The sequence below is a fragment of the Malus domestica genome, chromosome 06 (genome assembly GCF_042453785.1).
Source record: "Malus domestica chromosome 06, GDT2T_hap1".
Taxonomy (NCBI): domain Eukaryota; kingdom Viridiplantae; phylum Streptophyta; class Magnoliopsida; order Rosales; family Rosaceae; genus Malus; species Malus domestica.
In genome coordinates, this window is record NC_091666.1 from 30,345,527 (window position 1) to 30,359,106 (window position 13,580).

Consider the following 13,580-nt stretch of genomic DNA (forward strand, 5'->3'; position numbering starts at 1 on the left):
GCTGCACATGCAAGTGTACCTTGGAAACATTGTGAAAACACCACGGCAGTACAAATTATGGTTCGTGGCTAATCAGATTTTTATTTTTTTTTATTTTTATTTTTTATTTTTTTATTAAAGCAAGTGGCTAATCAGATTAGATTACTTAAAGGAATGATTAAATAGAATATCAATTATCGCTAATGACAAAGGTTTAGTGAGGTGTAAAGTAAAGTATATGCATATTGCTTTGAGAGTGAGCCTTATATATACGGACGTAATTATTTTGGCAATTGTATATGATGATATTATTAGGCACGACAAACTTTGTCGTTTTTATGTCATATCTGTTATCTTTACAGGTCGTATCGTGTCTAATCCGTTATCTTGACGAGTTCTTAACATGTGACGTGATAACAATCCAATTAATTAACAGGTCGTGTTTTTTCGTGTCATATCCGTTTTCTTTACAGCTCATGTTGTGTCTAACTCGTTATCTTAATGGGTTATTAACAGGTGATGTGATAACAACCCGATTCGTTAACAGGTCGTGTCGTTTTGTATCGGTTTAACGGATCATGCAAGAAATTGGTATGCCTAATATCGAATTAGACAAACGATAACTCATCGGGTTCGTAATGTGTGACTCAAAAACGACATGACTCGTTAACAGATCGATTCGAAACCTATTATTTTCGCATCGATCTGTGTTAGATTAACGGATTGTGCAAAAAATTATCAAACCTATATATTATAGCTAGCTAGGGTTTGCATGGGATTTGGATTTATTCGTGGGATATTTATGAATCGGAGGGCTGAGATTCGTCGTGCGTGCATGGACGGTAGTGATTAGTGTAGTACGAGAGAGGACAAGTGAATGTGAACTGAGGAAGACGGGGGTGAGAGGGAACGTTTGTCGCCTAGTTGTATTTTGTGCATTGCATGAAGATGGCTGATGGAGGACATCACGTGGAGAACTTCTTCAACTCTCATTTCACGTTAAGACATTTTGTTTCTTCTTATGAGCGGTTGATATATGTTCTCAGACTGTCAATTAAATTAATAATTATGTTTATCTAATAGTCCGACTATTTCATACATGTCGAGTTATAGAAAAGAATTACGTTTCCTTGTTTGTAATTATATAAACACGTGCATAGAATCACTGACGAAGCAACAATGAAGTCACTTAATAACACCTTTTTTTTATTTCTTCCATTAATTTGCTAATTTGGCCACGTAATCTTTCATAAATGACTAAATGCTGGAAAAGACAAAAAATTAGTAATCGATTTTTGTTTCCTTCATGGTCATGATGAAAAATCTCATAATGTCGAGTTTCTGATTCCGTCACTGATGACATCATTATGTTTTTGGGTCATGGTACTCTTTGATGAAGATTGAAGTTAGTGGCTCTAGTTTATATATTTCTTGGGGTTTGGATAAGCTTGGATTAGCATGTGAAAAGCAGAGATGAGACGTATAACGATGGTTATAAGACATGATGTGTCTAAATCGATGCCTACTACAAATGTTGTGATGTTTTGTTGCAAGTAGTTTGATGCTGAGACTTCACCATTGTTGATAACTAAACCTAACACGCTTGATGTTTGCGTTACACAATTATCTCAATCTTTTGCTGCAACTTAGGAATTCTGTCGTATGATATAATTATATGAGAAATGTTACGGGAATTCTTTCAAAAGTGGAATTCTTTATAGATTTTCTGTCATCTCACAGTTTAACTTTAATTTCCGTTTTGAGAGTCCATGGAGAGTTCGTCCTAGGTCTTCCTGTTCCTACATCTGGCTTATGTTCTTTATGTAGATTCAGACTAATGGCTCTATAAAATTATGTCGATACTTCCACATATTATGGGTAATGTAGGAGACATCTCTATTTTTTTTTTCTAGGAGATCCTTGGAATTACCACTACTTAGCTTTCAATTCACCTCTAACCATGAATAGTTGACCCATGCAAGTGGCTCTCTACGACAGTGGTGGAGAGGTCTTGCATCACATCAAACTCTATCAGCTCACTAATCTAACATCTAATCTGACAAACATATCATTTTGACAATGAGATCACAATCCCTAAATCTTAATCGGATAATGGGCCGTTAAGGGGGGGGGGGGTCAGTTTTGATTTCTCAACATTTTGAAAGCCCAACTACTTGCTGCTAAATCTTTTGCTTATTGTAGGACCATGTGTCTATGTCTGTCCAACACCAACAAAAGGAGAAATGTGCAGAAAGATTTCATTATGTTTCTAATGAACTGTTTTTGTATATTTGTCGGACCATCAAAGTATTTATATGCATGTAAGCAACAATATCTCAAGCAAATTACGCAAGGTTAGTTTTTAACTTTTTTACATAATAAAGCGTGATTAACCTGAAAGTCTTACGCAGAGGGACCACGATGTTCCCCGGCCCAACCTGGTATTTTTTTTTCATGCATAAAAATTTAGTGTTATGCTTATCTTTTCAAGGTTTTTCTATAGGCTTAAGAGTCCCAATCCGACGTTTTAGTTTGATTTCTTTTATCGGGTTTGATTTGAGATTGGTGGTTTCTATAGAGTTCAAACAATCCATTGCTTGTGAACTTTGAGGAGTAGGGAGAGAGGAGGAGAGTTAGAGAAGCTTAATGTTTAGGTTTAGGGAAGATGATGATGAGAATGACACCATAACAAATCCAAACATGGTAACCGATTGCAAACTACAGGGCAGAGTAATTTTTGTAAGATTAGGATAGCATTTCATATTGAGACATTTGGACTCCTAAACTAAATTCTGACTTCGCCATTTATCTTACGCATATGCATAGAACTAACTTGTAGATACTGAAGGAATGTTTTCCTATAGTGAAGGAGCTTGTAATCTCATTGAGAACTTCCTTACAACAAGAGCCGCCCCTATGGTCGTATCTCAAAACCAATCATACATTATCACATGAAAAAGTTGAAACATATAGCCGTGCATTATTGCCTTAAGATATTAAGAACTCAAGATTTCACCGTTATTATGATTAAGTATATAATTACACATAAATTGCTATACTAACAACATTAAAGCCGGAACACAGTGACGGCATAACTGCTCTGGGGAAAACATGCTGTTTGAAGCTGTACAAACGTCGAAAAAAAAAGAACTTTCATTCACATTCTGTAAAAACAACATTCTCGCCAACACGAGAAATCGAAAACCGAGTCGACGGGCGGCCGGTTATAGGATACATTACGCAGAGTCGTGGGTACAGAGGTTGTAACCAGATATGAGGGAGCTAAGCGCAAAGGCAACAAAAGCCAGGAAAGCCATGCTAACCGAAGCAGTGGCCATCTCCGTGAACTCATCTTTCCCCCAATTCGATTGCCAGTCATCCACCCGAGTGGCTGCAGATGATGATGCAGAAATGAGAAGGTATGCCAGCACCTGCAAAGTGAACCAACACCACAAAAGCACAATGCATTACTTATCAGTACACAAATCCTCAGCTTCCCTCGAGTTGAGGCAGTTTAACGGAACAGTAGTCAACTTAAAACAAAGGACTAACTACAAACGCAACAACAAATCAACGATCCACGTTTCATCCCTAATGCTTACACGGTTACACCCTAAATCTTAAAATGGCATCGCTTCGGTCTGAAGCATAATTCAAAAAGAGAAGCCTATTTCGGAAACAACAGACGTTAGGTCATGACCAACTCAGATAAGTTTTCAAGTCACTAACAGATGCTCATTACCTTCCGAATCAAAACTATACAAGCACACTTTTCCCTGAAGAAAAGTTATCATACTCCACTAAGTACTGACATATAAGGCAATACATTTAGCAATATAAATGTTAAACAGCGATGAAGACAGATGGGCGGGATGAGGAGCTTGCCTGATCCATGAAAAAATCAAAGTTGCAACGAAGACGGTGGCTGATCACGAACTTCCCGGTGACTAGATGGTAGGATAGATTGTAGGTTTGAAAGGCAGCATATGCAAATCCAATTACATTCACAGCTAAGCAATACCTGCAAAGTCAGCACATAATCTTCAATTCATCAATACATTATCTCGAAAAGTAAACAAAAATTCAAGAACCCAATTCACAGTCATGCAAATTGAGCGCAGTGACGTTCTAAGATTCATACAGTCGAGGCAACCCCACTTAGTGGGATAGTGTTGTTGCTAATTTAACTTAATCAGATAATCGAGATTAATAAAATTAAAATGGAAATTAAATTGAAACTCAGGGGGAGGAGAAACCTGTATTCCTTGTAGCGGTCGAAGGAGTCGCCGCTCCATCCCTGAGTCTTGTCCGCCGCCATAACCGAGAACGAAATCAAGCACAAAACCAACTCACTCACCCTAAACCCCAGCGCCGCCGTGTTCATCATCTCCCCCCTCTTCGACCGTCTCAGAATCGAATTCGTCACCCCCTTGGATCTCCCACCGCCTCCACCTCCGCCGCCAACACCGTTGACTCCGCCTTCCTCCCCGCCTCCAACACCGTTGACTACGCCGGTCGGCCCAACCTTCGACACGGACGGCGCCACCTCCTCCTTCACCGACCGGTTGTACACCACCACCGGCGACAGCGCCTTGGCGTTCTCCGGCCGCTTCTGATGCCGGGGCGGCGGGTACTGGTTGAACTTGTCGACGGGCATGATCGCCTTGGAGTTGTCGACCGGCTTCTCCGGCGAGTTCTCGGGGGACTGGTAAGGCGGGCTGTCGGTCGGGTCGAAGCCGTCGGATCGGATCGGGGAGTGGAATCGGAGGGGTGAGTCGTCGGAGTTCAAAGACCAGGACTTCTTCATGTTGGGATTGGATTTCTGGTGGTGGTGGTGGTTGGGTTTTTGGGATTGGGGTTGGGGTTGGGATTCCATTTGGCGCGCATAAAATTTTCTCGGGAGATTTATCGAGTGGGAAAAAAGAGTGTTTGGGAACTGAGAAAGTGAGAAGAGAAGTGATGGGGGTCGGATTCCGGAGTCTTTGAGTTGATGTTTTCGCGCTGTGAGGAATTGGCCCACGTGGAAAGCTTTCCTTCCCGCTTTACAACTAACTAAAGTGAGAAGCTGATTGAATCATACGACGTCGTTACCTGCCTCGTTTACACAAAGTTAGCAAATGACGAGTTAATCAACATACATGAGTTAACTCAGTCGGCCAGTGCGGTGAGCATGTCCTTCTATATTACTTAAGTTGTAAAAATTACCAACGTATTACTAAACCGGAGTATTATCTACTGAAACGTTTCATGTTTATATAATGTTATTTACCCATTTAACTTACATAATAATGTAATTTTAAGTTTTGAAACGTGCATCAGTTAGTCCTCACTCAAATATAATTTTTGAAAATTTTCATAAGTTTCAAAACAAACATGATATTTTCGTAAGTGTATGATTATCGTGTTGATTTATATTTGTAACAAAAAATAGATCAAAATGATAGCTAAAAGCTAAGTGCTAAGAGTGGTGGAAGAAAAAGAAAAAGAAAAAGGCAAGAGCTTTAAGAGGCTGAAGAGGAAGACGTGCATGGTAAGGTAACAAGCAAGAAAAACAAATAAAATGGTGGAAAATCCAAGCAAGGTAGCTTTTAAGTGGAAAAGCTTTCTTTATGTAAAGTTTTCTTTAATTCACAAGCGGGCTATCTTTCATCACCTATACTAAAGCCATAAATTCCTTCCCCAACTTTTCCATCTTGCTTCCATCTAAGATTCCTCCTCGGGAATTTAGGATTCTGGGAAATTTTAGTGTTAAAAGTACAAGATTTTCAGAGAGAAACAGAGCGTGAACGGCTCAAAAAAAAATTTCAATTTGGAAAATTTCAGTTCGCTCACTAAGGAATTTCGTAAAACACTTGGTGGGTTTGTTGTCGTCAGCCAAATTATGTTGCGCATATGTCAACATATATTGACATATACCGAAGCAATTTGATAAGTGAGATTTAGAAAATTTGTCGAGTGATGTTGACGTACTCGTTAGAATATGCATAGCAAATATTACATCAAACACTTGGTAAGCACAAAAGGAAACCGTCAAACATTTATATGGTCCTCGGAAGATCATTTCCTATACTCCAGGTGGTCATGGGATCACCTTGATCCCGATGTACATTCACCTCTGCTCCGTGTAAAATTGTGAAAACAATTCAATAATAAAACACAGTTGTACAAAAAATATTTGATTATACTCTCTTACAAGACAGCCTGACGTGTTATGTTAATCACGGTGATTCAAATCGTCAGACAAAGATCATGGTCAATAGTTAGGCAAATCACTATTTCGAAGAAATATTATGCGCAAAACGACCAAGAAAAGCATCTCCTTTAATCACTTCAGTCTGTGTATCTATCATGTTTATTGATCACGTTGGCTTTAAGGTTTAAATTAACCAAAAAGAAAGCACCAAGAAGTTTGCTTTTTCTCCCTTTAAGCAACCACAAGATATTTCTCCATCAAGTTTTGATGAGTTACCATCGTCTAATCCACCAACCAGTCATGATAAGAAACCATGTTTGTACGATAAAATATTAACAGTCGACACAGAGAAACCGGGCAGTATCCGGAAATGTTCACGACCTGGAGCATCATCGTAGTTACAGTACCGGTCGTGTATATATATATTTGGTCAGCAAAAATGATATAAAGCTCATGGAGTTACATGGGGGTAGCAGATGGAAGTTGAATATGGGAGGAAACTAGAAACTAATAACTCCAGAGTGCGTACTTGAAGTAGGCGGCGCTAACTTCTTTGCTCAGATACGGTACACTTGAAGAACTCTTCTCTGACATCTGTCTGCCATATCGAAGTTGTAAGAACTCGAAAAGATTAGGAATCATCGGTTCATTCTGGTAGTTTCAGGCGGTTGAACAGTACAAGGAAACTTTGCTCGGGGACGATGTAAAGAAAACCAAGATCTGCACTTTTGATGTATGGTCCAATGCCCTGCACACGAAGTTGCAAACATCAAGCAAAAGAAGGAAAACGTTGGAAAATACGAGGCCGGTTCTTTGAGAGTTTTCTGGCTAATCAGATTGTATAAAGTAAAGCTAGTAGGTATACTGAACCGGTCTCTTCACCTTGTTACTGAGTTGGAGAAGTTCTCCTTCAACCCACTGTGGATTCCGGAACCCAAATTCTGCTATTCTTCCTTGTCCTTTGTAACTTGCTACCTGGATAAATGAACACCTAATCAGTAGCATATATCCAGAGTTTTATTTCGATGCAGCCTGAAAGACATTCTTTAATTCAATCCGTTATGATTATGATGCCAAAAAAGAGTATATGCAACTTTTCCTTCACACAGTTCCTTGTGTGGGTTGAAATGATATCAGGAGAAATCATCATGTTACTTCACGAAACATGAGGCACGGGTACTTTAGAAAGACCCCTGGTAGGAAAAAGGGTATTAACAATTGTACACGCCAGTGAATATTTTTTATTAAGAACAGCAAAAAATTTCTTGATGCTTTATGCAAAACGAGCAGAAAGGGTTTTCTAAAACTGTTAGGCATGTGTTGATCTCCTAGTTTCCATGGTACTAAGCAAAACATGCTTCCTTGAGTTTTTGGTCTTGGATCTCTAGAAAGAGAGGAAAAAATAATAACAACAACCAACCAACACATGCACATACAAAGAGAAACGTCAGTATTATTACCACTCCTAACTCATCTGGATACAATCCACGGTTAGACTGGCGGTTCCCTCTCCCAATTTTAGCACGAAATGTCACCTGGATATGCAAAAATTGGTTTAGTACAGCATCACTGAGCATGTAGTAGCATAACTATCACGAAATTTAGAAAGCTATAAACCTGGCCAGCAGGAACATTCAGGTCCCCAGTTAGCTTAACTGCTTCAACATATTCGAAGAACTCCACATCTGAAGAGTCTTTGCCTTCTGAACTATTCCAGTGTCCGTACTTACGCCTGAGTTGCACTACCTCATTGCCATAAGGGCCAAATGCACCAACATACAGGCCTACACTTCAAACAGAATTCCTCAGAAGATTGTCCCTTTTCTAAGTAAAAAGTAAAAAGTGGAGGATAAGAAAACCGACCTTCAAATGGATCCAGATCTCCTCTTGAGGTGTTGAGCCGACTAAAATTTGTATACTCAGATAATCTATTCCGCTTCTGAGCTTGACTAACGGCAAACTTGACTATTTCACGCATATTCCTTGTCATCTGTTTATAATTTAACGGAAAACTACGAACTATGAGCAATTCACATCACTGTCAAGAAAAAAATAATATTGTGCCCAGAAGTAATGAGGATTTTGATAGATTTTTCAATTCAATCGTAACTGGTTAGTATCAGTCTGTTCTAGAATATAGATCTAAAACTGCAAAACCTTCCACCAGTTATGTGAATTAAAATATAAACCCAAACCTTTGGCATTGCCCACATAATTTATAGCTGAGCCAAACTCTGGCCATGATGCAAGCTTCCTAGAATTACTACATCTATAAAAGTAAAACGATAGAAAAAGGAAAGAGGTAGACATCAAGCAAGGGTAGTCCTTGGAAATTCCTGATGCTAAAAGCCTCATATGCCATGAGTCTACCATGTACAACAAAAGTATCCAACTCAAATGATTCTATTCATGAACCTAATTACTTTATACCAATTGAAAGAGATAGGTTTTTACTGTGTAAATTCCACATCTTATTTTACATTGGTCATAGAAGTTCAACTGACCTTTGAAGAGAGCTTGTCAGAATTAAAAAATGCCTTGGCAACCTCAGAAGGCATGAGCTCAGCGGCACTTTTAGGTGCTAGAGCTGCCACTTTGAACTTAGATGCTTTACTTTCTCTAGTGTCATGATCTAGGCTTCTCCCTGGAATATGCAGCACAAAAGAATCTTTCTCCACATCTTTGATTTCAGCAGGCCGACGCACATACTCATCCTTGCTAGAAGCATCCTCATTATTATGTACAACCCCACCAATAAAAAGTTTCATATCCAAATCCTTTTCATCTTCTATAGTATCGCTACCTTCTCCTAGAGTGACCTCATCAGGCTGTTTTTCATCCAAATTATCCACTTCATCTTCAGAATTCTCATCAGAATCTGACGAGACACTATTTTCTTGCATCAATTGGTTCGCAGAATTGTCATCCTCTATCACTTCCTTAGCAATATCAACATCCATGACTTTAACTTTCAGTCCAGGAATTTTTTTCTTAAGAAAATTTAACACACTTTTTATTCCCTCCTCCGTTGCTCCCTCAATATTAAGGCCCTTTTCCTCGCTGCTCTCGGCCTTACCTTCATTTTTCTGAACATCTACTAGGGTTGCATTCTCAAGTTCGGAAGTGGATGAGCCTTTTTCAGGTTTGGACGGTGTGACACTGGAGTTTGTTGAACTGCCTTTGGGTTGGTGTAAGTACACTACCTGCTAACAGATATGATATCAGAAGACCAGAGAGAGAGAGAGAGAGAGAGAGAGAGAGAGAGAGAGAGAGAATTTCACACGAACTGCATTAGACATGTGAAAGATAGTTCAATTGAAAGATCTGGTCCACAAGGCAATCTTCAACACTTACAAAATTTAAACGGCAAGCACATATATCAGATGAAATATTATTATTATTATCTACTAACCGCATCTGTACTCACCTGCATAACGTATGTCCCATCAGCATTTTTTACCACAAAAATTTCAAATAGGGGACTTCCTGGTGATGAAGCAACCAACTGTCTGCAACAAATAACAAATCAGTAATTTTCCCCAGTAGATAAAAAATAATTCAAAACCTAAAAGATCTTACCTTGGACTGTAACTCCTCCCAACGAATCTGCCCACGCCAGGAGTTATTCGTATTAGTCTTCCAAAAGGATCATCTGAATCTTTTGGGTAGCCAACCCACCAACCTACCTGTAGATACAGACAGAATCATTGAGGACACAGCGAAAATCCAACACAAAGCAGGCTTAATTAATCAGGCCTAACAATCAAATTCATAATAACATCTTAAGGATGCCAGGAAATGGAAAACTAGGCACTTTTCTGACTCGTGTTTCATGAACCATAGGCAATATAATCTATCAAGTTATCCATTTTACAATCAAGGACTCATATAATTAATGATCCATAAATCAGAAATGATAAAAATAGCTTCGTATGAACCTGACTCAACCAAGCAGGAGACGAGCATTAGAATTACATCAGCTTCAGAAACCATCTTAATCACATGCTAATCCATTATATTACAGTAAATGTATTGAAAAGGCTAATTAAACACAATATATAAGAGTGACATTCATGTCATAAATAATAAACATAAAAGAACTCAATGTCACTGCAGTCCAAATAATCTCAACAGACACAAAAGTCTATATTTGTGTGGACCAAATGGAAATGGAATGTTTCAACTTTTGCAGAGAAAAGCACAAGGATTTATTATGTGTAGGACAAAACAGGGAAGGCAGTGGCATGTAGGTGATGGTACAGACACAAAGGTCTAATATATGATGAATGTAATCATTTCCTCCCCTCGACACTTTGGAGGCAGACAAAAACTGCCATGACTGCCATTAAAATTTATGTACAAAGGAAACCATAATATATCTAATTTTCGAACGAAATCTACTTGTAGTAGTAAAAGCTGCCTGTTCCAGCCAAGAAAGATAACTGAACTGACAAGACGTGTTGTTCAAAATTGGAAGAATCTGAATATATAAGCCAGTAGCACGTGGGAAGCTTACCAGTCCACTTCCTGTGTATCTACACAATCTCGAAGCATCATGGTAACGCTCTTCCTCAATCGCATTCTGCAAACATACAACAGACCAGGTAAAGAAACAAATTTTGATGCGAGCAAGTACACAATTATAATATAGAGGTCGCACTTGGTGCGATGGCAAGTGCCTTCGCCCATGAGCGGTAGGTCTCGGGTTCGAGACTTGGAAGCAGCCTCTCCATAAATGGGGGTAAGGCTAGCCGACATTCACCTCTCCCAGACCCTGCGTAAAGCGGGAGCCTTGTGCACTGGGTACGACCTTTTAAGTACACAATTATAATAGTATAAATGCTCAACTAACCTTCAATTGAGACATGATCTCAGCAACAGTGTCCTTTGATGTAGCTTCTGAAATAGACATTTTCAGTTTTGCAGCTTCCTCGAAATCTTCCTTCTCAATTGCATCTTCAAGTTGAAACTGCACATAGCAGCAAGTTATTAAAAATAATCAAAAGCACTTGTAATTCTTTATTTTTGGTTAAGTTCAGTTGAGCTTTATTTTTTATACGTGCAACAAGCTCTACCCACGGAGAACGGCCCTAAGCAACCGAGGCCACAGAAAAAATATCAATCTTTGCACTGGTACATGGTTCAGGTGAAAGTAAGAAAAGGCGGATGGAGCAACTTTTGTAACATCAATGTTCACCGCCATTTGAAAATTTAGCAACTTTACGAATTCCGTGAAACTTGCTAATCTGCCGGAGAACAGGGTAACAAACTCTCCACATCTTCCCAAACTTCTCATGCAATTCAAACAACGCAAAGTAAATCTCAAAATTCTCAAGAACCAAGTTCCAAAATTTGTTTTACGTTTCACAGCTGTCTTAGAAAAGGTTCCGAAAGGGCGAATTATGTTCTGTAAAACCATGAGAAATGGTAGCAAAAGGCACATGGATTTAAACAATTATAAAGCTCAAAGTAAAGAAAAATTGATGAGCTTGATCAATGATATATAACCATCAAAAGCTACGAACTTCAAGTAAATTCAGCTTACTTTTGGATTTATGAACTTTGCATTTCAACTAATAGAGTACTAAACATAAGTAATACTTCAGCAACTGGGAACTCTACATTGAAAACCAACAGAATTCCAATTAAATTCAGAAGCAACCATCCAAATAAGTGAAGCTATATAACCAAAAGCACTTATGAGCAAAAGTGCTTTGTACAAATCATATCATTTTCCAAAAACTAACGCTCTCTTACTGAATCAACTACACAACAATTGAAAATTCGATACAATTCAGCAACTGGGCAAAAAACAAAAAAACAAAAAAAAAACAGAAAACCCACATACCTTGAGAACAGAGGCGAAGCTCTCGGCCTGTTCGACCTCGGAGAAATGGCGGCTCCACCGATTCCAATCCCATTCCAACGACGACCCGGCACAGTCCTCACCGTAACTGTCGCTCTCACTGCACCTGCAGCACAAATTCGAGCTCTTCCGACTCCTGCTACTACTCGAAGACGAAGAAGATGAAAGCTTGGCCTGAACAGAGCAGCCCCAATTGAGAACAACGCTCAGATTTTTATTCGAAGTGTTGAATTTGGACTTGGTGTTGGGCAAGAAGCCGGAGCAGCAATTGGGTCCGAATTGGGGCAGTGGGATTGCTTGTCCCACGCCCCATCCATTGGCCACCGCCATCTCTCTCTCTCTCTCCTCCCCGCAATTCTCTGTGTGTTGGATTTTGTGGGGAATTTGAGAAATCAATATCTTCTGAGTTTTCTGTGTTTATATTGGAGCAATTGGAGACGAAAATTAAGACTGGAAGAGATATGGATAGAATCGCCCAGTTGACTGTTACAATTGCAAGTAAACCTGGCCCACTAGATTTATGGGTCCACTTTTTTTCTTACATTATCAAATTACTAATCCAACCATGCTTAACTGATAAGAGCGATCATGAATTCTTACTTAAAATTCTTCGTATTTAAATCATAAAGATTTGTATTTGTGATTAGAATTGTTCGTATTCTGAATTACTCTGTAAAGATCGTTTCTCAAAAAAAAAAAATGAATCAAAAAGATCGTTTTCACTTTTTTTAATTAGGACCTCATGCTCATCCTTTAAGAACCAATACTATATTATTCTTACTAACTGGATCAAATTTTCGTTTAGATTTGGTGGCATTTGATTTTCCCACTTTCAATTCAACTTCAATTCCTTTCTGGTAGGTACTTGACACGCGTAAACACTACCCGCAATTTGATGTGCGTGCATTTGTATAATTTTAATAAGTTATTTACGTATATGTGTTATTTGTGTAATTGTTGATAAACAGTAAGGAGCCAAACAATATCAATAGCGACTCTTTCGTTTTACGTACAAAGTGAGGGTGATTTATAAACTTGTCACTTTTGTTAGAAAATTCAAACTTAAGTGTACAAGGACGAGCATGTAACCCTAACTAAAGTGTAAGTGGTTTGTAAGGAGAGATTTTTAATGTGCGAAATATACAATTTGATACATTTAATGTCATAATTCCTGTAGTTGAATACTTAAAAATATTCAACCGCTTGTACCGATCCGCGTTTTCGAAATATTAAAAAATGTCTCATTTGTAAGGCTGTTATTAGATAAGTTAAACACGGGTAATAGCGATGTTTTATACGTGATAAGACTATATCCCTCTTTCAACCAAATACGCAGCTCATGGATGAGTGTTTGATCCACCACTTCTCTCCGCTGGTTGCCATGTGTCACAAGCTGCAAGGAAGAAAAATACAGCATGATAGTTTGGCAAAATTGGATGAGTGGACTACAAAATTAGGCTTACACGCTTTCGATAAAGGCTGTAAATATGCCACGTGCATTGCCACTTGGCTTAAGACCTGCCCGGGGGACGGATCCGGATT

At 38.8% G+C, this 13,580-nt stretch overlaps 2 protein-coding genes and 1 long non-coding RNA gene across 3 annotated transcripts; all 3 read right to left on the reverse strand.

The window, feature by feature from the left end:
• Positions 1 to 2,939: 2,939 nt before the first annotated feature.
• Positions 2,940 to 5,020, reverse strand: LOC103420320 (CASP-like protein 4A3). Its single transcript, XM_008358378.4, has 3 exons — positions 4,236 to 5,020; positions 3,865 to 4,000; positions 2,940 to 3,410 (listed from the first exon to the last, which is right to left on the reverse strand). Exons 1-3 carry the CDS (start codon positions 4,853 to 4,855, stop codon positions 3,216 to 3,218), a joined length of 951 nt encoding a protein of 316 aa, XP_008356600.1. The 5' UTR covers positions 4,856 to 5,020; the 3' UTR covers positions 2,940 to 3,215.
• Positions 5,021 to 6,473: 1,453 nt separating this feature from the next.
• LOC103437727 (protein EXECUTER 2, chloroplastic) lies at positions 6,474 to 12,511 on the reverse strand. Its single transcript, XM_070823814.1, has 11 exons — positions 12,021 to 12,511; positions 11,025 to 11,141; positions 10,689 to 10,754; positions 9,752 to 9,858; positions 9,600 to 9,681; positions 8,677 to 9,375; positions 8,036 to 8,162; positions 7,790 to 7,956; positions 7,633 to 7,707; positions 7,055 to 7,147; positions 6,474 to 6,920 (listed from the first exon to the last, which is right to left on the reverse strand). The coding sequence occupies exons 1-11, from the start codon at positions 12,366 to 12,368 to the stop codon at positions 6,819 to 6,821; spliced, it is 1,983 nt and encodes a 660-aa protein (XP_070679915.1). The 5' UTR covers positions 12,369 to 12,511; the 3' UTR covers positions 6,474 to 6,818.
• On the reverse strand, positions 11,297 to 11,792 carry LOC139197125 (uncharacterized). The gene is made up of 2 exons (XR_011582252.1): positions 11,718 to 11,792; positions 11,297 to 11,460 (listed from the first exon to the last, which is right to left on the reverse strand). It is a non-coding gene; the product is annotated as an uncharacterized lncRNA (long non-coding RNA).
• Positions 12,512 to 13,580: the final 1,069 nt, after the last annotated feature.

Excerpts from the sequence above, each read along its gene's own strand:
- LOC103437727 (XM_070823814.1), bottom strand. The coding sequence starts at position 12,368 with ATGGCGGTGGCCAATGGATGGGGCGTGGGACAAGCAATCCCACTGCCC. Across the intron at positions 10,755-11,024 it reads AGATCATGTCTCAATTGAAG|AATGCGATTGAGGAAGAGCG; the intron begins GTTAGTTGAGCA and ends GTATGTTTGCAG. Across the intron at positions 6,921-7,054 it reads TTCTCCAACTCAGTAACAAG|GGCATTGGACCATACATCAA; the intron begins GTGAAGAGACCG and ends CTTCGTGTGCAG.
- LOC103420320 (XM_008358378.4), bottom strand. The coding sequence starts at position 4,855 with ATGGAATCCCAACCCCAACCCCAATCCCAAAAACCCAACCACCACCAC. Across the intron at positions 4,001-4,235 it reads GACCGCTACAAGGAATACAG|GTATTGCTTAGCTGTGAATG; the intron begins GTTTCTCCTCCC and ends CTGACTTTGCAG. Across the intron at positions 3,411-3,864 it reads TTGATTTTTTCATGGATCAG|GTGCTGGCATACCTTCTCAT; the intron begins GCAAGCTCCTCA and ends TTCACTTTGCAG.